This window comes from Dama dama, chromosome 23 (genome assembly GCF_033118175.1).
Source record: "Dama dama isolate Ldn47 chromosome 23, ASM3311817v1, whole genome shotgun sequence".
Lineage (NCBI taxonomy): Eukaryota > Metazoa > Chordata > Mammalia > Artiodactyla > Cervidae > Dama > Dama dama.
In genome coordinates this window covers 12,608,042-12,634,777 of record NC_083703.1, presented here as the reverse complement: position 1 = coordinate 12,634,777, position 26,736 = coordinate 12,608,042, and the positions used below count along the sequence as shown (strand labels likewise).

The window sequence follows — 26,736 nt, the reverse complement described above, 5'->3', positions numbered from 1 at the left end:
AATGATTATGAACCACTGCCAAAGTGAAATCAATTAAAAAGTTAATCAAACATCTGAAAGTACACTTTCGGTTACTAGACAGTAAGATTTCATTTCTAAAGTAGAATTTCAATGCAGGTTTTAAACAAATTTAAGAATTTAAAAAGTATCTCTTAAAAACAAGAGATCTAGCACAAAAAAATCATTAAATGTCTCCTTGATTATCACAGTTGATTATGGTTTTACTTAGTACGCTAAATCAAAAGAGCAACTCAGAAGTTCACCAAATTAAAAATAAGGATCATTTATATCAGAAATCTGAAACCCAGTGAAAAAAATAGAACAGAACTAACCTTGGTCAACAAAGTCTCCACGCTGCCATTTGAACGGCGTGGAATTCAGGTAGAAAACCCTACGTTCACTCCTGAAATAAGATTTGCATTGAACCCTGAAGTAGGATTGAAATTTCCAACAGAAGAGGGCTCCAGGACTGACCTGCTGCTGAGAGTGCTGAGTAAAGATCTCTTCTGCTGTTTCTCCACCTCAAGGTTGGTGCTCATCTCTGCCAGCCTCTCAGTATTCCTGGGGAAGATGGAAAACACCAATTTCATTCACATTTCCCTGTGTGACTTGCATTTTGTAAGTTGCCGCACATAAATGGAATCCCCATCACCCTGTGTGAGCACTGGAAGCAGAGAGCAGACCTGCTGTAAACAGTGACAGCTCTGACCTTGTTCTAAAGAAGCTCACGTGTGTCTGGGCTCCTCAGGTAACAAGTCACAGGTGGGAGAGGAGAGAAAGGGCGTCAGAGAGAAAGGGAGGGGGGCTCACAGTGACACCTGCCACCTCTGGGACACGCCTGCCCCCAGGAAACAGGGATGAAGAAACACGCCATCCCACAAATCCATTTTCAAGCGTTTCCTTTCACCATTCTTATATATACCTTCCACTCATGACCGTGGAGAAATTAAGCACTTGGCTCTGAGGAATCACCTAGAGCCACAACCTTGAGGGCAATGGGTGACAAAAGGGCTAAAACTGCCCCAGGAACAATGACAAGTATGCTCTGCTTTTCCAAAGTTCATTTTATGTTACTTCATTTCTACGAAGGGCCTACATCAGCACCTGTATCTCATAATCAAAACAAAGAAAAAAATCTGAAGAGAATTTTTGGTTTCATTTCAAAAGGCAAAAAAGTCAAAACAGCGTTCAGTGTATGTTTTTACAATGAGTCATCGCGCTCCCCAAGCAGGGAGACCGGTCCCAGCGAGCTCCTCTCCCGGAAGCCACACCCCACACCCCAGCATCAAGTCCCACAGCCCTGAACCCTCTCTGGGAGCAGCTGTGCTTCCCTTGTGTATGCTTATTTTGGGCATCGACTAGCAGAATGCGTCCTGGGGTCCCTGCTCCTTTGCTGTGCTCTCTGGGCTTGTGAAAGGCGTCCTAGGAGTGCTCTGCTTTCAGAGGGCGGGGAAGCCTGGACTCAGCACTACAAGTGGGATCTGCCCTTTCCAGTCTCCATACAAACCCTCACTCAGGTCACCATGCCAGCGTCAGCCACTCTGTGAATTACCCTGCCTTTCACCCCTGTGTGAATCTTCCCTGATTTCACAAGCATGCTTTTACTTAGTGTAGGAAAACTTACAAGGATATCTTATTACTCATTTTTCTTAGGATGCCCTCTAGCAGTGACTGACTAGCTAGCTTCACTTCCTACTAATCTCAGGAACCTGGCTCTATAAAAACTAGGCTTCAGAGACAAATTAATGGACTACATTTATCTTCTGTGATTCTGTGTTTTGACTTACATGTCTAGTTCATTTTCCAATGACTTTCTAACTTCTAGTTCCTCTGAGTAGAGTTTCTCATATTTTTCCTTCTCTGCTTCCTTATAATCGTGTAAAGTTTCCATCCTGGATAGTTCAGATTCCAAGTCTTTAATTCTGAGTTCCATCTGACTTCTTACGGAAGCAATATGGCCCTCGTGGAACTGCTCTGAGATTTCTTGACATGCTGCTCGTGTCTAAGTCAAATTTAAAAAGATACATTTTTTAAATGATTATAACCTGAATAATGATATTTGTTCCATTTAGTTTTGAGTCAGGAATTCAGAGAGTGATTTTAAATGTGAAAATAAGAAAAGAGGAACTTTAAAATAATCATCGTCAATGTGACATGAATTAAATCTGAATTATAAAATAAAGGTGGAATCAATGTTATAGTAGTACTTAAGGAACCGGATGATTCAAAGACTAAGAGGATGAAGTGAAAATTTAGAAATTGAACAAGACAAGAATAATTCAAGAGGATGGTACCAGTTCTAAACCACATATTTGTTTTCCCCCCTCATAGTCTTGTGTATACCAATTGGTCTTATAAGTAAAAGGATTCTCTAGTGAGAAGCATTCTGAAAGATCAATTTAGTGATAACTGTGATGGAAACTGAAATATTTACAAGGAGAAACAAGTGTGCCCCTCCTTCCAGAAATCTACAGAACACACTGCTCTAAGGGAAGCAGAGGAAACACATAAGCTGTACCCATCCAAAATGTAATTTACACTGAGGTGAATTCAAGCACATGACAGATCAACAAATTAACCTGCAAAAATAGGTTGACTTCTTTCCATTTCTCTACGAAGTCCTGTCTCACTCTTTCCTCAATCTCCCGTTTATACTGCTCAACTTGAGTGTGTTCTATCATCTTCAGTTCCATAGGACTTTTGAGTTTCACTACTTCTTGCTCCAACTTCTTGTTCTCTTTCTCTAGTTTCTCACACTTCCTTTGCCATCCTTTCATTGATAACAACTCCCGTTGAAGAACTTGATATGTTGCATCCAGGTGCAGACACTGTGAACACGCAGCTCCCAGCTCTGCTGGAAGATGATCAGTCTGCAAGAATAAAACAACACCATTTAGTTCTGAGGAAAGTGGACTGAGCACAGCCTCGCTCAAACCGAGGATCAAATATATACCATGGTATCTGTATTGGAGAATGTAGGGCCTGGAATAACTCAGAGAATCAAGAAAGAAGTTCAAACCACCAAGAGTCACAAAATATACTCTTCACTATCATCTTAGTCTCACAACATTTGCACTTGATTTTACACTCTTTTATTGCTCTACAGTAATACTTTTCTATCTTTCCTCTGTAGAATGACTGCAAGCCACCTCCTAGTAGAATGTCTCTTACCCCTTTCTCCCATCTTATCCCATGGTTTTTAAAGAAGTTTGGGGTATCCTGTATTGAGTTATCTAGGGCCGAGTTAGTAAATGTCTCCCAAAAGAAGATTGTGAAAATAAGACTCTAATGGTTAAATCTTGTAAATATGGATTCTAATCCAATAAGCCTTTTCCTGAACTACAAACAGGTTTTGCTAATTTGAACTGCATTCCAAAGAGAAATGATTCACAAGGTTAAAGAAAGGTTAAAGAAATCCCATCTCCTAAGAGTTTAGTGAGATGATCCATACATTTTTCTGAACAACAAAAAAATGCCTCATTCTTGTAACCCTTTCTTACGTTCCACAGAATAAGAGACATACCAAACAAAAGAAAGAAAAAATATTTACTGGAATATCAGTGACACTGAATTGGAACGAACTTTCCTTTAGACAGAATGATTACTTGGTAAGTCGACGTGATTGGAGCTCGTGGTTTTCAAACATGTCTCCAAATTCGTTGACACTTTTCTCATGAAATTCCCTCTCCTTAAGTATGTGTTAGTCCTAGTAACTGATTCCTCCTGGACAGAGTCTGGGGAAACTGCTGTGCGAGTTTTAAAGCTAAATAGCTTCTGAATGTTGCTCTGTGGGGAAGCCAACTCTTACAGACTCAGTCAACACGCTGTGAAGAAGCACAGCCCACACACAGAGCACATGTCAGTGTCCCCACTGACCGCCCCCACCTAATGGCCCCTCCAAAAGCCAGCTCCAACACCAGACGTGCGCACGGGGAAGTCTTCAGATGACTCTGGTCCCCACCTTCACGACATCCCGGCTGATGCAACTGGAGAAGAAATGAGCGGGGCTCACTCACTGAGCCTTGCGCCAGCGCAGACTTGTGAACAAAGGAAACGCTGTTCTGAGTCACTGGGCTTTGAGGTGGTTTCTAATGCAGTTTGTTAACAATAAATAACTGGCACAGACACTGATATTAAACATGGGGTTCAGTTCAGCTCAGTCACGTCTGACTCTTTGTGACCCCATGGACTGCAGCACGCCAGGCTTCCCTGGCCACCATCAACTCCCAGAACTTGCACAACTCGTGTCCATCGAGTCGGTGATGCCCCCAAATTAGGTACTGCTGTTAAAAAAGAGCTGAAACATGTGAGAATGCCTTTGAACCTGGAGGTAGGTTGCACTTGAATGGATGCAGAGAAAGAAATGAAAACCCAATGGGCTTCATCACATTGTACACAGAAGCCTGATGGTCCTTGTAAGATGCTGCCAATGATGGCTTCTAGGCAAGAGAAGAAACGGACACTGAAACATGGGAGGCGGAGACTCTTGCTCTAAAGCAGCTGAAAGTAAATCAATGAGAGGGATAAGCTATCAGAAAAATTTTAAAGTGCTATTAAATATAAAGGAACCAAGACTCACTGGGTTCAATATCTGTATCCCCTTTACAGCACCTCCACATGTCCAATTGTCACAGGATGCTAAAGGACAGAAATGGCTTCTGGGCTAAGATCAAATCTAGGGTGCTGCCAGGAAAACACGGTCTAAAGGTAAAACCTGTAGACTGTAAGTGTAAGACCCTGGAAAGACTTAAGGTGGTGCCTCAGATTCCTTAAAGCATCTTAAGAGGAAAAGAACGCTAAAAGTGTCATCCTGCAAAGTTTCACAGGAAGCCCAAGGTGCAGGGCTTCCTTCAGAAAAGATTTTGGAGGGTAACTTTTCCAATGGCGTGAACCCCAATCAAATTCACAGGACACTAAGAGCTTTAAAGAGAACCTTGGCAGCAAAAACACTGCTTGTTTGTTTGACCTAACAGAGACCAAGTGTGAGCCGCCCACTCATGTCTGCCTCTGTGCCCCATAGACTGAAGCCCACCAGGCTCTTCTGTCCATGGGATTCTCTGGGAAAGAACACTGGAGTGGGTTGCCATTTCCTTCTCCAGGGGATAGGGCTTCCCTGATAGCTCCATTGGTAAAGTATCTGCCTGCAGTACAGGAGATTCTGGTTTGATCCCTGGGTCGGGAAGATCCGCTGGAGAAGGGATAGGCTACCCACTCCAGTATTCTTGGGCTTCCCTTGTGGCTCAGCTGGTAAAGAATCTGCCCACAATGCAGAAGACCTGACTTCCACTTTCACTTTCTCCGGGGGCTCTTCCCAACCCAGGGATCAAACCTGGGTCTCCTGCATTGCAGGCAGATTCTTTACTGTCTGAGACACCAGGGAAGTCCAACCGAGAGACCAAGACATACAAAATGAGAAGAGGCCTTGGGATTTTCTTAGAAGTTCAATAAACAGGAATCTGGCTCAGGAACTATGAGTCACCTACAGACAGAGGTCATTTCTTATGAAAAGGACAGCACAGAGCTCAGACTGCAAGCACAGAAATAAAAAAATAATATTATCTTTCATGAGTTCACGAGTGATAAGCATTGTAGTCAACAGAGTTTATAAACCTGATATCAGTAAGGACAGATTTCAAAATGAATGACTTTGCTTCAAACAGCTTAAAATGATTTTTCATCATGTCATCATTTTTCTGGAATTTAAACTGGCAACATTTATTTGTTAAACAGAGAGGTTTTTACACATAAAATTGACCATCTGGTGATGTCCATGTATAGACTCACCTACTGTGTTATTGGAAGAGGGTGTTTGCTATGACCAGTGTGTTCTCTTGGCAAAAATCTGCTTGCCTTTGCCCTGCTTCATTTTGTACTCCAAGGCCAAACTTGCCTGTTATGCCACATATCTCTTGAGTTCCTACTTTGCATTCCAGTCCTCTATGATAAAAAGTACACTTTTTTTTTCCCATGTTAGTTCTAGAAGGTCTTGTGGGTCATCATAGAACTGCTCAACTTCAGCTAAAGAGTTCTAAAGGACAGCACGGAGAGATAAGAAAGCCTTCCTCAGCGATCAATGCAAAGAAACAGAGGAAAACAACAGACTGGGAAAGACTGGAGATCTCGTCAAGTAAATTAGAGATACCAAGGGAACATTTCATGAGAAGATGGGCCAATTAAGGACAGAAATGGTATGAACCTAACAGAAAGCACAAGATATTAAAAAGAGGTGGCAAGAACACAAAAGAACTGTACAAAAAAGATCTTCATGACCCAGATAACCATGATGGTGTGATCACTCACCTAGAGACAGACATTCTGGAGTGCAAAGTCAGGTGGGCCTTAAGAAATGAGCAAAGATAGTGAAGGTAATGGAATTCCAGTTGAGCTCTTTCAAACCTAAAAGATGATGCTGTGAATGAGCTTCACTCAATATGCCAGCAAATGTGGAAAACTCAGCAGTGGCCACAGGACTGCAAAAGGTCAGTTTTCATTTCAATCCCGACGAAAGGCAATGCCAAAGAATGTTCAAACTACTGCACAATTGCACTCATCTCACATGCTAGCAAAGTAACGCTCAAAATTCTCCAAGTGAGGCTTCAATAGTACCTGAACTGAGAACGTCCAGATGTTCAAGCTGAATGTGAAAAAGGCAGAGGAACCAGAGTACAAATTTCCAACATCCCTAGGATCACAGAAAAAGTAAGAGAATTCCAGGAAAACATCTACTTCTGCTTCATCGACTATGTCAAAGCCTTTGACTGTGTGGATCAAACAAACTTTGGAAAATTCTTACAGGGATGGGACTACTCAACTACCTTACCCGCCTCCTCAGAAACCTGTATGTAGCTCAAGAAGCAACAAAAATTAGAACTGGACATGGAACATCGGACTGGTTGCAAATTGGGAAAAGAGCACGTCAAGGCTGTGTACTGTCACCTGCTTATTTAACTTATATGCAGAGTACATCACGCGAAATGCCATGCTGGAGTAATTACAAGCTGGAATCAAGATAGCCGGGAGAAATATCAATAACCTCAGATATGTAGATGACACCACCCTCATGGCAGAAAGAGAAGAGGATCTAAAGATCCTCTTAAAGAAAGAGAAAGAGGAGAGTGGAAAAAGCTGGCTTAAAACTCAACATTGAGGAAACGAAGATCAAGGCATCCAGTCCCATCAGTTCATGGCAGATAAATGGGAGAACAATGGAAACAGTGACAGACTTTATTTTTGGGAGCTCCAAAATCATTGCAGATGGTGACTGTACCCATGAAATTAAAAGACGCCTCCTCCTTGGAAGAAAAGATTTGAACAACCTTTACAGCATATTAAAAGCAGAGATATTACTTTGCTGACAGAGGTCTGTCTAGTCAAAGCTATGGTTTTTCCAGCAATCACGAATGGATTTGTGAGTTGGACCATCAGAAAGCTGAGCACCAAAGAATTGATGCTTTTGAACTGTGGTGTTGGAGAAGACTCTTGAGGGTCTCTTGGACTGCAAGGAGTTCCAACCAGTCAGTCCTAGAGGAAACCAGTCCTGAATATTCATATGATGGATTCTGAAGCTGATGCTCCAATACTTTGGCCACCTGATATGAAGAACTGACTCACTGGAAGAGACCCTGATGCTGGGAAAGATTGAAGGCAGGAGGAGAAGGGGACGTCAGAGAATGAGGTGGTTGGATGGCATCACTGACTCGATGGACATGAGTTTGAGCAGGCTCCAGGATTTGGTGATCGACAAGGAAGACTGGCTTGCTGCAGCCCATTGGTTTGCAGAGTTGGACACAATGGAGCAACTGAACTGACACATAAGATACTAAATGCTAATGAAAGTTTTTTAAAGTGTGGCTATAATGACATTTTACTTTCTAAAGATGCTCTAAACTAATTTTCATCAGTGGTTCAAGATATTCCAGGTTTTGTTACTTACTAAAATAATTTACTTTAAATTAAAGCATGTGTACTTTAAATTAAAGATGTGTAAAATAATTTACACATCTTACTAAAATAATCTTTGAAAAAATCCTATGCAAACCCCACCTCTTTAAAGAGAAATCCAACCTAGGAAAAACTATATTCTTTCAGAAAGAAGTGTTCTATAGAGACATAGTATTAATTCCTGGTGAAGAGAACAAACTGCAATATTAAAAATGATTCATTCTCTAAAATCTCACAGAAGGGTTTGGATTACAAGAGAAATTCAGAATTCTCAATCAAACCATTGCTAAAATTTCTAGACTCAAATATATTTGTGTACCAATGTTTATGGCAGCATTATTAACAACAGCCAGGAAGTGGAAAAACCCCAATTTCATTGACAGAGGAATGAACAAACAAAATGTGGTCTGTATAAAATATTGCTTTTCGACTGGATTCTCACAATATTTTAAATTAAAATCTTACTACAAAAGTCATTAATTTTATGACTTCAGTCCACTTCTTCTATAAAGAGGAATTATGCTACCAGTAGCAGGCAATATCAGTAAAAATACAACAAACTCTTTATTTTTTTCCCCCAATTATTTTACAATATTGTAGTGGTTTTTGCCATACATTGACATGAATCAGCCATGGATTTACATGTGTTCCCCATCCTGATCCCCCCTCCCACTTCCCTCCCCATCCCATCCCTCTGGGTCATCCCAGTGCACCAGCCCCGAGCACTTGTCTCATACATCCAACCTGGACTGGCGATCTGTTTCACACTTGATAATATACATGTTTCGATGCTGTTCTCTCACAATAAACTCTTTAATCAAAGAGGTTTCTCACACTGTCCAAAATATTGTCATATATTACTAGTAAAAAAAATTAAAATTCTTCCTCAGTATGACAGAAATTAAGAGATTGACTTACCAATCTTGTATTTGAAAGGGTTTTCTGAAGTTGTTCAACTTTGCCCACTTGCTTTTTGATTGTAGTTTGTAACTTGGCATTTTCAATTTCAAGTCTAAAATGCAGATTTAAAATAATTATTCTCACACATAGGTTTTGGTTTTTTTTTTTTTAGATTTTTTTTGGATATGGACCATTTTAAAAGTCTTTATTGAATTTACTACAACACTGCTTCTGTTTTATGTTTTGGATTTTTGGCTGTGATGCACGTGGGATCTTAGCTCCCTGACCATGGATCAAACAAACCCATACCCTCTGCCTTGGAAGGCAGAGTTTTAACCCCTGAACTCTCAAGGAAGTACTTCACACATAGGTTTTTAAAATACCACACTGTTTCTGAACAAACATCTGCAGTTCAATTATAGAGGATCTCAGTATTTTGAAAAGTAAAGGATTTGGCAATTGCACTGTTTTTCTAGTTGTATTTTGTGGACAATCGGCTTCCCTGGTGGCTCAAACGGTAAAGAATCTGCTGGCAATACAGGAGATCCAGGTTCGATCCCTGGGTCAGGAAGATCCCCAGGACCAGGATATGGCAACCCACTCTGGGATTCTTGCCTGGAGAATTCCATGAACTGAGGACCCTGGTGGGCTATACTCCATGGGGTCATAAAGAGTTGGATGCGACTGAGTGACTAACACTTTCACTTTTCACTTGTGGATAATGTGAAAAATATGGAAACAATGGGGGGAAAATATGCATCTCAAAACAGCTCAAAGCCGAAATGTTACACAGCTTCACAGTGATGTGTTTATCATCATTACTGATTTAATTCTCATAGTATACTGTTTATCTGCTCTATACTTCAGTTGTTTTCTGTGCTGCTTTAAATCGTACCTTTGGATGTGATCCTGTGTCTTTTCAGCACATCTCACGGCCTCTGTATGTTGATCCTGTGCTTCTTGCAACTAAAAAGAGAAACAAAAGGAAAACAACTGTTGTAACTACTGATAACCTAGCGAATCCGCCATCATCACTTTCCCTTTCGTCGGCATATTGCTTACAGCTGCTTTCCTGCCATATAGCAGAGTTGAGTTGTTACAATAGACACCTTACAGTCCACAAACTGAAAATATTTACTGTCTGCCCTTTGCAGGTTACTGACCTCTCCTCTAGCACTCAAATACAACATCATCCATGCTTTAAAATAGATTTTCTGAAATAAACACACAAATTTATAAACTGGCCAGATGGGGAAAGACAGAAAATTACCTTCTGGTAACATATATTTTATTTTATTCCGAGCACCACATCAGCCATCATTTTAAATACCCACATATGTGAATGACCACGGCTCTTCCAGTGATTACGAGAGCTAGCACTGCTCTTGGTGACAAGAGCTTCAGGGACTAGGGCGAGAGGCAGGAGCTACTCAGGAGCTAGAACGCAGGGGCCTGTGCTCAGCTCTGGGCTGTGAGTCCTGGGGCAAGCTACTTAACCCTTCTGTGTCTCGGTTTCTCCATCCATAACATGGAGATAGTGGCAGCACCAACCGCAGTGGGATGCCGGGAAGATTACATTGGGGACTATACATAATGTATTGAGAAGAGGACGTGGCACACAGTAAGAGCTGTTTGTAATCCGCGTTATTACGGTCGCTGTATTTTACCTGCAAAACAATTTGATACTTCAGGCAGACGGCATGCCAACGGAAGTGGTCTTCTACACAAGTCACCCTGACATCCCTCTCCATACCGTTGCAAGGGGCAGTAAGGGGGAGCAGGAGGCCCAGAACAGGTGTCCAATACTTGAAAAACGTTCACTGGCTCCACTAACCAACTAGGACTTCAGTACTTTTCTCCACTTACAGTAATTTGTAACTTACTTCCTCTCTGTCCTACTCAGTGGACAATGACCACCACTTAATACGCACATAGCACCTCCCGAACAGAGTGCTGCAGAACTTACATGACCGCAGAGCAAGGGTGAAGTCGCTGCCATGGAAACATTACCCGACTGCTAAATCAAAGTTCTGAATCAATTCATTCCCAGCGACTGTTAATGTCTAGCAAGTACTCGGGTGAGAAAATTAAGGTTACCAGGCATGGATATCAGAGAAGCCATCCCCAGAAACTGAGGCTAGGAAGGTTAGAAATCCACAGAGGCCTGAAAGCCTAGACATCCATAAATCCCACTTCTGGCTGCATAATGAAGGAGCCCAAATTTACATTTTACTACCTGAGTCAGGGGGGAAAAATGAGCATTTAATTGAACAATTCTCTATTAGACTAAGCACTTCCAATTTTACAATTACTTTAAATACATTTTAATAAAAGTTTTACTATACCAGCATCTCCAAGAAGAAATTATTGGTATGGATGAAGTTCCTAGTTGTATCTTAACAATTGTTAAGCTAAACTATTTTCCATTTATGCAAGACAAGTGCTCTGCATATTAAGAAATACTCCCTGTTAGACTAATGTATACTTAGACAAGATTCCCCCTCATGAAAAAAATGGCAATGCAAAATGAAGGGCTATACTGTACTTCACAGACTAGATGACAGGGCTGAAGAGAAAAGGCTCAGTGAGAACTGGACAGTCAGGAAAGCTCTGGAGGGGGAGAGACTGGGCACCAGGTCTGAATAAATGGAGGACTACCCAAGAGGAATAGAAACTGTCAAGACAGAAAGGACAGTCTGAGCAAAGGCAAGAAAAGGAGAAATCAGCCAGTGAACTCTGAGGATAAAATCCAACCACAGGGAAATAAAAACATGTCCATCCAGAAATGTGTAAGTCAGTGCTCACAGCAGGATTATTTGTAGCCGCAAAGTGGAAACAACCCAAATCTCCATCAACTTATGAATGGATAAATGGCTTAGCCACGTACTGTTTCTTGTTTGACAATCCACAGAAATGGAAGAACTGATAACGTGTTATAACATGGATGAAGAGCGAAAACATGACATCAAATGGGAAAAGTTAACCACAAAGGATCACACACTGTGTGATTCCATTTATGTGAACTACCCAGAACAGGCACGTCCACACAGACGGATATTATACTGGGGGCTGCCTGGGGCTGAGGGAGAGGAGGGGGCCATAGGTGGTGGCTAAGGGATGCAGGGTTTCTTTTGGGGGGTGATGGAAATGCTCTCAAATTGACTGTGCTCACAGGTGACACCTCTCTAGACTGAGAGATACTGAACTACACACTTGGAATGGGTGAATTATATGATATGTCAATTATATCTCAATAGCTTTTTAAAAAATCCAAAGGCACGATCTAGATAATGTTCTTAATTATTTTGCATGTACATACTATACTCCATCTGAGTACCTCCTTGCTTTTACAATATATCTAAAATAAATAGAAAAGAAGGCAATGCCTATATTCAACTGGTTTGTATAATACCCTTTCTGCACAAGTTATTCTCAAATTCACGAAATAAATATATACAGAACTCTACAGCCATTCACCAAAGGGAAGATGGGAAATGATAATTTTCCGGAAACTTCCATTAAACATTATCCTCTGATTTTATCTGGCTTGCTTCATCACGGTAATACAGCTATCACTAAAAAAAAATATTGTTCAATAGAAAAAAAAGTCTCTCAACTTGTGTGAACAATGATGCACATTTCTCCACTTTCCTAAGAGTAAATAACATAAGTAAATAATATATCATGCAAATGGCAGAATGAAAGTCAGAGTCTAAGAAATGAGTGCATTCTAAAGATAATAAAACTGTAGTAAATTACTTGTAATGAGAATACAAAAGAAAGCTATGAAAATGAGTGTCCTAAAACACTTTATCCTATACATTAACTGTCGACACATTTACTTTCACACGTACCTGACTTGGGAGTTGACGGAACTTGCTCTTTAAATCCTGTATCTCATCTTCTAAGTTGGCACAGCTACGTGCCATGCCTTCCCGTGCAGCCTCCGACATAGACCACTTTTTGAGGCCATCAGCCAGTTCTTGCCGAAGTTGTCTCATATCTGCCTAATAAGATTCTCTGTCACTGAGTTTATCAAATCACTTTACTATGACGTTGTGTTAATAATAGATAACTCCAACATACGGACTTTGAAAACCATGACCAGAGATCTTTGACTATTAAAACCTAGTCCAGTAATAGCACACCGAGTGGCCTATCAACAAAAACTTTCTTCAGAACTGGGAATGAGCCTGCCCAACAACGCGGGACAAAATGGTCATGAAATGCCCCCCAAAGTATGGTCGGATTTATGACCACAAGGAGGCCAGGTCAAATTGGCCTGACCGAGAGCATTGCCAAAGACTGGACAACAAAGGCATTTGCCATCTGCCTTTATGGAGATTGAACCCCATGCTGTTATAGCTGTTGACCTTCAACAGTCCCTGAGGGAGTTCAGGGTGGAGTGAGGCACTCTGTGCTCCAGGGAATCTGATGGGGCAGGTCTTTAGATAGTTGGATGTTATTAGGAACAGATTTTATGGTCTCAATCCTTGCATCTCTCCTCATGTCTAGAGAAGCACTAAATGCCTTCACGGTGACATCAGATCCTCATGACTAGCAAAAAACCTCTTGTAAAGTGAGTGCTTCATGGTATTGAACTCCCCCTTCACCAAAACCTCATATATTGACCTTCCCCCACTGCCGCTTTGGAACAGTCTCTCAGGGCTATCTGAGATGCTGCCTCCAGGGCTGCAGTTCTCATTTTGCCCCAAATAAAACTTAACTCGCAAAAAAAAAAAAGAAAAGAAAAGAAAAGAAAACCACGACCATACACAGCAACTCACCTTCTTTTGCCTCCTCACTGAATCTGGTTAGACACAGAAGGGGCCACCCTCTGCCTTCCTGATATTAAGTTACTCAGACAGAAGATGCAGACCCACTGTCCATGCCCTACCCCTCCCAATAAATCTGCAGAGCTTCACAACCTCACAACCAGAAAGAAATGGGTGTGAATGTGCAAGAAGTGGTGAAAAATTCCACCCTGTGGAACATTTTCCCTCTTTCTTTATTAGAGGCTTTGGTTAACTTCAGACATCTTATTGCAACCAGTGCTCAGATCTTGCCAACAGATTCCTATCCCAGCAGAAAAATGAGGCCATTCCCTTGGGGCTTATCTATCTGATATCTGGTGGTGTGTCTATGTTAATCCCAGACTATGTTAATCTCCCTCTGCCCCCCGCCTCTGCCCGTGGCTGACCACCAGGCGCCCCTGCGGAGCACAGGGGGCTCTGCTCAGTGCCCTGCAGTCACCTGCCTGGGAGAGGACCTGGGAGAGAACGGATACGTGTGTAACTGCACCAACGCAGAAGTATAAACCAACTACACTCCAACACAGAAGAAAAATACAATCTGCATATGAGGTTGCTCCCAAGGCCCTCAGGGAGCCTCGGCAGCCTGGCCTCCACCTGCCTCTGGGCCGCGGCCCCTACAGCCCGCTCCCTGACTCCCTCCATTCCTGCTGCTCTCAAGTCCTGCCACGCTTCATTTCCAGTGGACACGCTTGTATCTAAATGGTAGTAACTGATACAGAAAATGAGAATTATGAGTAAATGGTTTGTAAACATATTCTAAGTTAATAGCATAAATAGCAGTGGGAAGATTAAAACAAGAAGAGCTTGGTTAAAGCTCACCACTTGAGTCCCAAATTATGATTTAATGACAAATATATTTAAATGACTTGTCAATGAATTCTCAATTTAATGACAACTCTTTAAAGAGTTGAGGGGCCATAAGACTAAATGATTCAAGACTGAAATGTTTTCCAAGTTAATTCAAATTTACATGAATAAAATTAAAATTATACCAACAAGTATGACAAAAAGGTATGACAAGCTACTGAAACCAAGCTACTATATATAAGTGATAGCATCTGGGAAACATGGAATTGACTGTCAAGGTAATCCATGTAACTGAAGCTTAATTTCAGAATATTCATTTTAGGTATGAGCGTTTCTTTTATCTGCTTCATCATTATACCGACATGTGGTAACATAAAGATTAAAATTATTATCTTAATAGTAAAAGATTAAATTACTAAAACCTGTCTATATTAAAAATTTAGAACTTAAGCTCTTAACATTTCACAAGTGACATGATGTCTCCACTCAAAGTGAAGCATCTCCCGGGTCTAATTTTTATTTGCTGGAAACAAGATGTACTTTTAGGCTTGTTTAGAGATCATATATTCACAGCCTGTGTATTTTTTCACTCAATTAGATTCACCATTTAGCCAGAATCAAGAATCATTTTGAATTTTCTTTCAGAAAGTCTGAGAATTATTTCTCCATCTGGATACTTACTTTTCCTTCTGCTTCCTCATTTTCATACTGACACATTCTCTCTTCTAAATGATTGCATTTGTTGATTAACTCCTTGTTTCTTTCCTCCAGCATCAGACGTTGTTTCCCACTTTCAGCATGAAGTTTTCTCACCATCTGCTGAAAATGGTCTTGGATGCTAATGACTGTCTTCTCTTTACTGTCAGCTTTGTTTTGTGCATCATCCAAGTGCTGTCGGAGCAACATATTTTCACTCTGGAGTTGAGATAATCTCCCCTCTAAGGATTCCTGCTTTCCAAGGTTTTCATTCACTTTGCCTTGTTCATTCTGGTCCATGTGTTCAATTTCCTGCTTTTGACACTCTGCTTGGCGTAGGTCTCTCTGGACACATTCTAACTTCAAAGTCTTTCCTCTGAGATCATCTCTCGTCTGATGCGGCTTCATTTTTAGCTTATTGAATTTACTTTCCACTTTAGGAAGTTGCTGGGAAGCCGTCTCCCTGTTACTTTTCAGCTTAGTCACACGGCACTTCATTGGGTCCTGCAAGCATAACCTCTCATCGTGTGCTTTCTGGAAGGCAAGTTCTAGGTCTCTCTGTGATGTCTGACCTTGCTCATGATCGTGAATGGCAGCAGCCAGTCTAGAACGGTAGGATTCCACTTTTGTCTCCCGTCTGGGTCTGCTTTGTCTATTGTTCTCCAGCTCAGAGTTGAGCATTGTATTCTCAGCTCCCAGAACAGTAAGCTGACCAGTATACTGGAATATAGTCTGTGTGAATATTTCCTCTATCGATTTCATTGCCTGTTGAAGATTTTCAATATCCTCAGAATATTTCTTCTCATTTTCCCAATTCTGATTTTTTACTGCATCTATTTCCAGTCTTAGGCTGGCTATTTCATCCTGCAGCATGTGGTATTTGCATAACAGACCTTTGGCTTTTCTACCACTATCAGAAACCTAAGTGAAACAAAGGAAACTTGTAGTTAGTACTCAGTAAAATGACATTTCATTATTTCCTCCGAAATGAAACACTAACCTGTATGTTTATACAATGAAAAGACCACAACAAGTGGCTCTCCAAACAGAAAAATAAAGGTTTGATACAAACCTCAAACTTCATACAAGCAGAAACTTCCAAAGGTTCAAAAACTTAATTGAAGACAATGAATCCATGAAAGGAGAAAGACATTCCAAGCGACTTTTCAAGAAGCTCAGAACTGAAAAGGCTTTTTCTGAACCACAGCGAAGCCAGAAGGCATAAAATAAAAGATTTATAGATTTGAGTACACTTAAAACTTGCACCTGATGTGGAATATTTATACAATGGAAAACTACATAGCCATGAAAAAGAATGAAATAATGCAATATGCATCAACAGAGGTGGACCTAGACATTATCACACTATGTGAGGTAAGTCAGACAAAGACAAATAGTATACCATACTGCTAATATGTGTGGAATCTAAACTGAATTTATTTACCAAACAGAAAGAGACTCACAAACATAGAAAACAAACTTATGGTCACCATGGGGGAAAGGAGGGTAGGGGAAGGGATAAATAAGGAGGTTGGGTTTAACATATACCATTATATACAGACAAGTGTATATAAAATAACCAATAGGATCTACTGTACAACATTACGGAGAAGGCAATGGCACCCCACTCCAGTACTCTTGCCTAGAAAATCCCATGGACGGAGGAGCCTGGTGGGCTGCAGCCCATGGGGTCGCGAAGAGTCGGACATGACTGAGAGACTTTACTTTCACTTTTCACTTTTATGCACTGGAGAAGGAAATGGCGACCCACTCCAGGGTTCTTGCCTGGAGAATCCCAGGGATGGGGTCGCACAGAGTCGGACACGACTAAAGTGACTTAGCAGTAGCAGCACAACATTAGGAACTACACTTAACATTCTACAAGAAGAATCTGAAAAGGAATGTGTGTGTGTGTGTGTGTGTGTGTGTGTGTGTGATATTCACTCAGTCATATCCAACTCTTTGCAACGCCACAGACTGTAGCCCGCCAGGCGCCTCTGTCCATGGAATTCCCCAAGCAAGAATACTGGAGAGGGCGCCAGTTTCTTCTCCAGGGGATCTTCCCAACCCAAGGATCGAACCCAGGTCTCCTGCTTTGCGCGTGGATTCTTTACAGTCTGAGCCAGCAGGGAAGCCCCATGTACATAATATACACACACATATACATATATGTCTGAATCACTGTGCTGTATACCTGAAACTGACGCAATATTGTAAATCAACTGTGATTCAACAACCACCACCACTCGCTGCCTTTAAAAACACTGCATCTGATAGCTCCTACACAGCTACTTCACAGCAAGAGCTTTAGCTCTGTATATATTTAAATAGATTATATTTTGTAAAGAAATTGTTTTCTTGAGAAAATGCTACCTCTCTAACATTTTAGTAGGCAATTACAGACTTATATCTATTGACAACTGTTTAAGCACTTCTACAAACATCAATTAACTCATTAGCGATAGTGATTCTGGAAAGGAAGAAGTTAAAACTATGTAAGTAAGCTGCAGGCTTTTCACCAGGTCTTCTGACTCTACTAGTCCTCTTATATCAAACCACAGTCACTTCTCTAGTACAAACATATCAATACAAAATAATCCTCCTATTTCATTCATGGTACATACACTAATGGTAAAAAAGGTAAAATTTAGAGAGCTCTTAGAAAATCATGAGATGGTTTTCTGCTGCAGTAACTTTCATTATCTCTTCATATTGTTTAAAATAGTAAGATGGGGGAATACAATGAGAAACATAATTATCACTAAATGTATACTATGGCATATCTATAACTGTTTTCAAAAGTCCCTTGTACTGAAGGAGGACACTACACAGAGCAGAGGGTTCATTTTCTCAGATGTGCAAGAATGACTTCCAAAGTATGGTCTCTGAACTGCCTGTACTTTTCCTCCTTACCTTCAGTGGAAGTGGTAAATTAATCTAATGATCAAGGAAGGGAAATCACTACTAAATGCCAGCACAGCTACTGTTAGTAGCAAGTGTTTTTTTTACTTTTTTTTCCTTGGTGGGAGGGGACTTTTGTAAGTTTATTCCAAAGAAACAATTTTTTAAAGTGTACAAAAGTATTTTTACAACTTATGTTGCAGGTTTTTTTTTTTTTTTTACAAACAAAAATTAGTTTATTTACAAAAAATACAATAATTACAAAGAGTATAAATTGAGATGATGTCTCCTCTTCCTCTGACAAAAAGTAATAGCCTTTACTTTCAGATGAGGGTTTCTGTTATATAATGCACACTGAGTGGTCAGCTGCTCTTGTTTATGCTTTTCTAAATAACAGCAGGAGGTCTACTAATGATAGGTACGTAGGTCATTTCCCTCAAATCTTATTTCCAGTACTATGCACAAGTCCAACACAATTGGAACAGAACAAGGTAAGACAGCATTGAACTGAAAAAGCTTTACCCCAACAGTAAAGTGTGATTTTTCTTTAAGTATTAACCTAGTGGTTTAGAACTGAAACCTAATTTTTGGCTTTAAAAAAAAAAGTCCATTATGATTTTTAATGGGCAGAACAATTCTACAGCCAACATCACCTGGCTAGCTTTCCACATTGCCATTTAAGAAACAGATTTCTATAGTATTCAATTCTGTGTGCTTTTCATCTTACGGTTTCTAATCAGAGTCACTGCTGCTGCTTGAGGAGTCCGTTGACATAACCTCTACATCATCCTCGTTTTCTTTGTTGTGCCCTGGAGGTTCCAACAGAAAGTCATGACTGTGGTTTGGTGGCAACATGTTCATCGCCATGTCATTTGACTGCCAGGGATACTGTGGAGCAAGGACATCTGGCAGTCTGCCCGCTGCAACTGCGTCCCCTGGGAGATGACCATTTACTCCATTAGTGGAAGGATTGTTCATCTGACCCAGATTGTTCTCATCTCCAAATCAGTTGGGTATGGTCTCCGTGGGTCCCCTGGGACCCAGGTCAGTGGGGCACACACAGCATTACTTGCACTAATCCTATGTGCATACTTAATTATTTCTTCAGAGGAAATAGCACCTTTTCTTGCTTTTTCTATTGACTTGAGTTTTTCTTTTGCTTGGTAAACAGCTGTTGCCAGTATCTGTTCTGCTTCCTTTAGCTGTTTTTGTAGTTGCTGAATATCACTGTCTCTCTTTTCTACTTCTTTTTCTAAAACTTGCATTTCATGATGGATTTTTCCCTGATTAAGTGCCAATTTCATTAGCTCCTGAAATTCCCCATCTCTGTGAATTAACAACTCCAGGACCTGGTTCTCCTCTCCAGACTGTAGCAACTTTTGGTTTCTCGAAATTGCCAGCATTTCTGTAAGTTCTCTCGACAAGACCTCCAGATCTTCCAGCGCTGCAGCAGCCGCTCTCGCGTGCTCTTACCGCCGGCAGCTCCTAAGCCGCCGCCCGGCCGCTCCTTCTCCTTCTCGCCGCTCGATGCTGCCGCCATGCTGCCCACAGACCCTGATGTTGCAGTTTTTACAAACTGAAAAACTGTAAACGATGTGAAAAGGCCGTTGACAGGGCACTGGTTACAGAAACGAGAGTGGAGCCGGGGGCGGACTCTGACTGAGACACCGGAGGTGACGCGGCCGAGGAGGGACGCACACGCTCCCCGCAGACGACATGTGCGCAGCGCAGGCGACGGGGGGCACACGCGGTCGGCCTGGCCTAAACCGCAGTCAGGGTGCCTGCTCCTTCGAGATTTTTTTGAGATTAATTCCTATGGAAAATATTAAAGGCCTCTCCTTGGATGAGGCCATGGTGTGTCCCTACCTGACTGCTGTAGACAAATGGATCTGAATTACAAATAGCACTTTCCCAAGCTCTTCCCGAGGGCTTTTCGTTGTGGGAGATCTGCTGCTAGGACCTCAGGGATGAGACCCCGTCCGTGTTGGAGAGGGACATTGGGTGGGGGAGTGAGTTCCTCTGCTCTGAGATGCCACTCGAGAGCTCTGCAGAAAGAAGGACAATCAACTTCAAGAGCGTCTGGTTTCTACCTACTGCTGGAAAAATCCACGGGGGACATTCCTGCACTTCGCAAGGACGCCAGTTAAACACACGTGTCCTTGAGGACTCTACTGTGAGGGAGAACCCAGCTGGGAAAGCTGGAGCCAGCTCTGAGCTGTTCATGGGGCAGGTGGACTGGAGGGCTGACGGGCACAGAGGGAGGGGGTCCACGACCCTCAGCCACCTGCCAGATGGCAAGGGGGAATTTTTAGAGTAAAGCATGTCACCATCCTCGGAAGCACTTTCAGATGACTGAGTTAAGTCACCAAGGTCATTCACATAATTAATTTGGTCTTTGACCTACACATAAATAATACTGTTTCACAATGTCCTTAAAATATGTATAAAATATACCAAGTGTACAAAGGTGATAAATATCTTAATCAAAGCAAAAGCAGAGGCTTCTTAAAAGAACAGGTTTTTATCAACAGGATAACTTTATCAACAGAGTTTCTAAATTATGTTTTGAAAGTAAATGTCTCTTCAACAAAGGAAGATTTTCTATGTTGCCACTATTCCTTTTACAAACTATTTTTTAGAGGATAATATATTTTAAAGTTAATTTGTTTTTTTTTTTTTTACTTTACCTTCTTCTTTTCATATGCTGTTTTCCTTGCAGGCCTAAAAAAAAAAAAATGATTCTTTTCAGGCTAAAATTTAATAACTCAAAAATATAAACAATACCTAAATGTTTTTTTATGTAACATATTTGTATTCATAAGTAATTTCTATAGAAGGATGAAACAATAAAAAAGTAGCATTAAAGGACAAAGAAAATATATCTGTAATATTAATAAAACATTAAATTTAGATTAAAGGAAAAGAAAAAACCTAACATTACTTGCATTATATGATAGAAGCAGTTTACCAGGGTTTTTTTGCAGTTGTCATTTTTAATAAGAACTAACTTTTATGGCAATAAAACCTATCTCGGAAGTATTCCCTAAGTCCTTATGAGAAAGAAACCCATTTTTTATCACCATGATATTAGCTTTTTGAGGGCTTATTATGCAACGGCTATGCATATTATGCACTTTAATCCTCACGATCATTCTGGGAGAGAGGTAATATATTAGACCCTTTAGATAGGAAGAGATGGAGCAAAGAAAGGCTGAGGAACGTGCCCAGGACCACACAGCAGTTCACCAAGAGCCCAGAATTCAAACCCAGGGAATCTGGCCTGAACGCTGCTGTTCCAAAATATGCTGAGAACGGGATATTGAAAAGTCTTTTTAAGTAATATGATACCAAATGAATCTATATTATTATTTCATGTCTAGCTATAACTACAAATGATAATGCTGAATCTTAAAAACATATTTCTAACAAACAAAAAGACTAGATGTAGGCAATATTGGAAATCTACTTTCAATCAAGATTTGTTTTTTGTAAAGAAATTCACCAACACACATTCATTGAACCATTCTGCTGATTCTTTATGCATCTGACATACACTTACTGAGCACATAATATGTGTTAAGGACACTTTTAGTACAGAAAGCATGGTTTTTGTCATTTAGATCTTTATCATCCAAAGTAATAAACTGTAAAAGATTGTGAATTGTTTCTATTGAAAATAAACAAATTTTCTATTGTTTCTATTGAAAATAAATAAATAAAATAAACAAAACTCCCTTTTTCCCTGCAAGCTATAAACAACTATGAAGTTAATATGATGTGATGTTTCAGAGTACCTTACAGAATCACAGCTACCCACGATGATACTATCCACTAGAATCAACAAGGAATGATTAAATCCTATTCAGTATAACCTAAGCATTTGTAAATTCATGATTATATAATTTTTTTAAATGTATGTATGATAGAATTAACTTAAGTAATCATCTACATATTTGTTTACATAAGAATATTACACTTCAGAGCCAATGAACGAGCCCTTACCAAAAACTACATATGAACAGGAGTACATTTGTACATAATAATCATGTACAATAAAAATAATGTACAATTAATTTATTGTAATAGTTTAAAGATTATGTCATACAATCAATAAGCTTTCAAATATTGGAAATGCAAATAAGATTAAACTCAATAGACACTTCCTCCGCTGGCTCATTTCCAAAAGCATACACACTCTACAAGCTCCCCTCTCAACATGAAACAAGAAACTCCTTTCAACTCCACATTCCTCCTCAGTTACCATCCAGGTCTCCATTTCTGGCCCAGGAAATACTCCCTACGGAACTGTTTATGTGTGTTCACTGCAGTCCAGCTTCCAAGTGGACTCTTTACTGAAACAACTTCCCGCCAAAAGCTCGGATCCTCTCCTTCACCTTTCCGCCGTGTTCATCCAGTAGAGTTGAGGATTCTCTTCTCTTGGCCGGTATGCTATATTATGCTGCTCTATTTCCAGAAGTATTCAGTGCTAATATTTCTTCCCCTAGAAATAAAGAATTTGTCCATGTTACCTGCTGTCATCTTGATCCACCTTCCTTAAAATGCTGTCATCGTTCACGTGCAGCAGACCATCAGTCAGTGAATTGGTCTTTTCAAATACTGGTGCAATCACACATTCTTCTGGTGTCCATTTGTCATTGTTCTTTTTCTCTATTTCCTTCCTGGGCACGCCAGGTTCACTACTTGAAAAAATCCACAAAAAAGCCAATGTTTTCAAATAATTCGACTAATAAAGAATAAAAAAACTATTCTTGTAAAATTCCAACTCTTACCCATCTTAAGTCATTGATTAATTCACAAAACAGTTATGAAGTACCAACCATATGCAAGAAAACAAATTCTTCCTTCAAACACAGATACACAATTATGATACAATATGATATGGAAGAGTTGACATATGAAAGTGATAAGTGAAATAAGGAAGGCTTTATGGAAGAAGTGAAGAGAGGAGGTCAAAAGGAAGAGAAAACCGAGAAATCATTCTACTGGGAGATTAGAATGTGAGTACACAGATCAGGCACACGGCATCTGGGTTGTTTCCTAGGAACCTGGAAGGAAAAGTACAAAACACATGAAAGAAAGTAGAGAGATGCATCTGGAAAGACATTGGGAAGAACCTCAAGGGCTATACACTGAAAACCTCAAGTCCACTGGCTAAGCACAGTGATTCTTAGACATGGGAGTCATGATTAGATTTACAGTATATATAATTCTTTGCTTTTAAAAACAGTAATATTTAATCTAGGAATTTCCCTGGTACTCCAGTGCTTAGGAATCTGCCTGCTCATGCAGGGGGCACAGGTTTGATCCCTGGTCAGGGAAGACAGCACATGCCTCATGCAGAGCAATGAATCCTGTGCTCCACAACCACTGAAGCCAGCACCCTAGAGCCCACGCTCAGCATCAAGAGAAGCCACCACAATGAGAAGCCCAAGCACTGCAGCTGCAAAGAACCAGCGCAGCCAAATAAATTACAGAAAAAAAAAAAAAAGAACCTCAAGGAAAAAAGTAACACTTAATTTAGATGGTTTTTAAAATGACATGTGGCACATCCACCATGAAAGAAGAAATCAAATTTAGTGGGGCGGGGGGGCAGTTTACTTGTAAACCACCCACATGATGGGGTGACGTCAGCATCATGGATGAAAGGCAGGTGCCTCATCAGTTCTCCTGCCACCAACAGCAATTTGGCCTCCATCCATGGACATACTCAAAGTGCTAGGAGGAGAAAACTGCCAACCAAGAGGACTTGATCCAGAAAAGTTGTCTTTCAGAAATGAAGGAGAAACAAAAACTTTCCCAGACAAAGCAAACCTGAGGGAGTTCATCACCACTAGTCTCGCCTCATAAGAAATGCTGAAAGAAGTCCTCAAACTGAAATGAAAGGATGCTCATTAGTGACATAAAATAAATTTAAATATACAACACACTGGTTAAGGCAAGTATGCAGTCAAATCCAGAATACTCTAATATGTAACATGGTGGTATGTTAACAAAGTAACTAGTATTAAGGCTAAAGGATAAGAGCATTCAAAATAACTGTATCCCTAGTAAAATATAAAATTCGTAAATCACAAACATTAGCTCAAGTTAGAAATCATTTTACAGGAAAATAACAAATGACCTACTGTTAAATATTGATATAGGCTTACCCATCAGAACCTTTATTCTCCATAGCAGGAAACTCCTGCTTGTTATTTCCTCTACTCTTTCTCTGCTGACTCAGTCGACTCTCATCAGCAGCATCGCATACATTGTCTGATACTTCCACTTCACTACTTTTGTGCTTCTTTTCTTCTTCAACCTTTAATGAAAGTTTGACACTAAGAATAATTGCTATGTATTTATTATAAAGATCCTTGTTTTCAATTTATTATTTGACTCAGCATTTGCCTGGATTTTAAGTGATAAAGATATTTTTGTGCTTACATTAATTTTATCACAAGTCACTGAAAGTTTTGTAAAATGTGCTTCTTTCTTTTTGAGGGAAAGAAACAAAATTCCCAAAATTTCAAGAAAGGCTTTCTTAATAAGATACAGTTATTCCATCCAGTCTTCCCCATCTGACTGGCAGAGATGGAGAAACAGAAACACACCACATGTGTCCTCTTCAGTCTTTACCACCTGGGTTTTCCAGGGAACAGTCAGATGTGGAGGATGCGACACCTTAGTGCCTCAGAAACAGAAAAGCAGCTTTCTTCTTTCTGCACTAAAGCTATTCTTTCCCCACTGCCTTTTCCAATTCTTTTTTCATTTGGATCCAGGAGACAGCAAAAACCTGATGGTGTTCACTGAAATATGTGAACCAAAGTTTACCAAAACACAAGGAGCAGAATGAAACTGAGGAGGTGTTAGTGTGGAATTCTGGAATATAAGGAATGCTTCTCAATCCCACATTCAATAACCATCCAATTTTATAGCTAGAGGGTATAGAAATAACTATCTATCTTTGCCCCACTATTTACCAGTAGCAGTTTTAAAATCAAAAAAGGTTAAATGAGTTGTTCAAAGCCCCTAAAGTGGCATTCCCTAACATTTTATGGCACCAAAAGAAATGATACAATTCTGTCATCTTGAATCTGATAAAATTACCAAATGAATTCCTCAAATGAATCAGGTAAGTTAAAAGCGTGACTTTGGCAAAGTAATTTAATTCGTTAATTGGGGGTAGGGTTCATTCTCCTTTTTCTTTACAGGAGAATGGCTACATTTTCCTTTTTTTGTCTTACACAGAAGAGCAAGCACGTTTAAACACCTACTACTGAAGAAAGAAAAATCTCACAGCATCTCAAACCTCAGTTTTTCCTTTGGAGATAAACACTTCATTATTTTCTCTGTTTTTTTGCTGAGAGTTTATACTATCTATGGGCTTCCCTGGTGGCTCAGATGTTAAAGAATCTGCTTTCAACGCAGGAGACCTGGCTTCGATCCCTGGGTTGGGAAGATCCCGTGGAGAAGGGAACAGCTATCCACTCCAATGATATTGCGGCCTGGAGAAATCCGTGGACAGGGCAGCCTGGCCAGCTACAGTCCATGGGGTCACAAAGAGTCAGACACGACTGACCAACTCTCACACACACACACACACTACCTATGTGACAAAATCACACATGTCAAAACTTACTACATTTTAGTAAACAACAGAGTGAAGCGGTCTCTCTCAAAAGAGACATCTGCGAGTGGTGATTAAAGCATATGTGGGAGTGCATGTATTTGTTATTAAAAACATCCTGAAGTGGCCATGTTGGAAATCTAAGTGCCCAGGGACTGCACAAAGCAGAGAAGATCACACAGATTCAACTACAATGAAGAGATTAGAGGGAACACGTGTTCATGTTCCTTCTCTCAGTTTCTGCTTTCTTCCCATTCTGTGGAAATACAACTTCTATTTAATCCAACAGAGTCAAAAAAAACAACAACTGCAAAACCCTCGTTGATCATACTCCTCAAACACTTTCCTTGGTGCTTATTCTGGCTCAGAAGGTCACATGGGAAGGAGCTAAATGAGTTTCCCAGTCCATATGCAAGACTGACAGAGACAGAATTAGATTGATTGAAGGACAAAAGCTATGAAAAGTTTCCTGAATTCCTATTATGTGGAAGGCAGAAATGATCTATTTCTACACAAGTACCTATTTAGATGACCCCACTTTATTCATAAGTAGAAAATCAAAATGGACCAGATCATCCAGAAAGGGAAAAACCAAAGCAAGAGCAAATGAACCTCTACCTCTTTTGGAAGCTGAATTTTCTCTTTTCCCAAAGCTAACAACACTACTTGTAACATGTCTACTTCATTCTTAAACCTCTGCATATCCTTCTGTCCATTCTTCACTTAGACACACTTTGGATGCTCTGTGACTATTCGGTGGAGGAGAATTCCCATTTTCAAATTCGGGTTTCACGCTTTCATCGTCTCTAGCACTGCAATTACCTGCATGCAGTAGCTTCTGGAACCAGTCCTGTATTGGTTTGCTTTTCTCATCAGTATTTTTCATGACAGCAGGAGTACCGTGACTTTTTATTTGAATTATGTGTTTCATCTTACCGGAGCAGACAAGCCACAGACTAGACTGACGTGTCTATCCAATGTCTAATTTCCGATCTGTGGGATTTTGCCTCATGTTGTCTGATATTTGCATATCAAACTCTTGGTCTT

The 26,736-nt window shown here is 40.4% G+C and overlaps 1 protein-coding gene and 1 pseudogene across 1 annotated transcript in view; both read right to left on the bottom strand.

Moving 5' to 3' along the window:
• Positions 1-9,749: 9,749 nt before the first annotated feature.
• The window catches only part of LOC133045273 (putative ankyrin repeat domain-containing protein 19), a 55,694-nt gene continuing 38,707 nt past the window's right edge, over positions 9,750-26,736 (bottom strand). The window contains exons 11-14 of the mRNA XM_061127560.1: positions 24,230-24,381; positions 15,144-16,079; positions 12,696-12,848; positions 9,750-9,807 (exon numbers count right to left, since the gene is read on the bottom strand). Of these exons, the coding sequence (XP_060983543.1) occupies positions 16,013-16,079; positions 24,230-24,381 (219 nt within the window). The 3' untranslated portion in view covers positions 9,750-9,807; positions 12,696-12,848; positions 15,144-16,012. The remainder of the gene's footprint in view (positions 9,808-12,695; positions 12,849-15,143; positions 16,080-24,229; positions 24,382-26,736) is intronic.
• On the bottom strand, positions 18,466-19,599 carry LOC133044578 (mediator of RNA polymerase II transcription subunit 4-like; annotated as a pseudogene).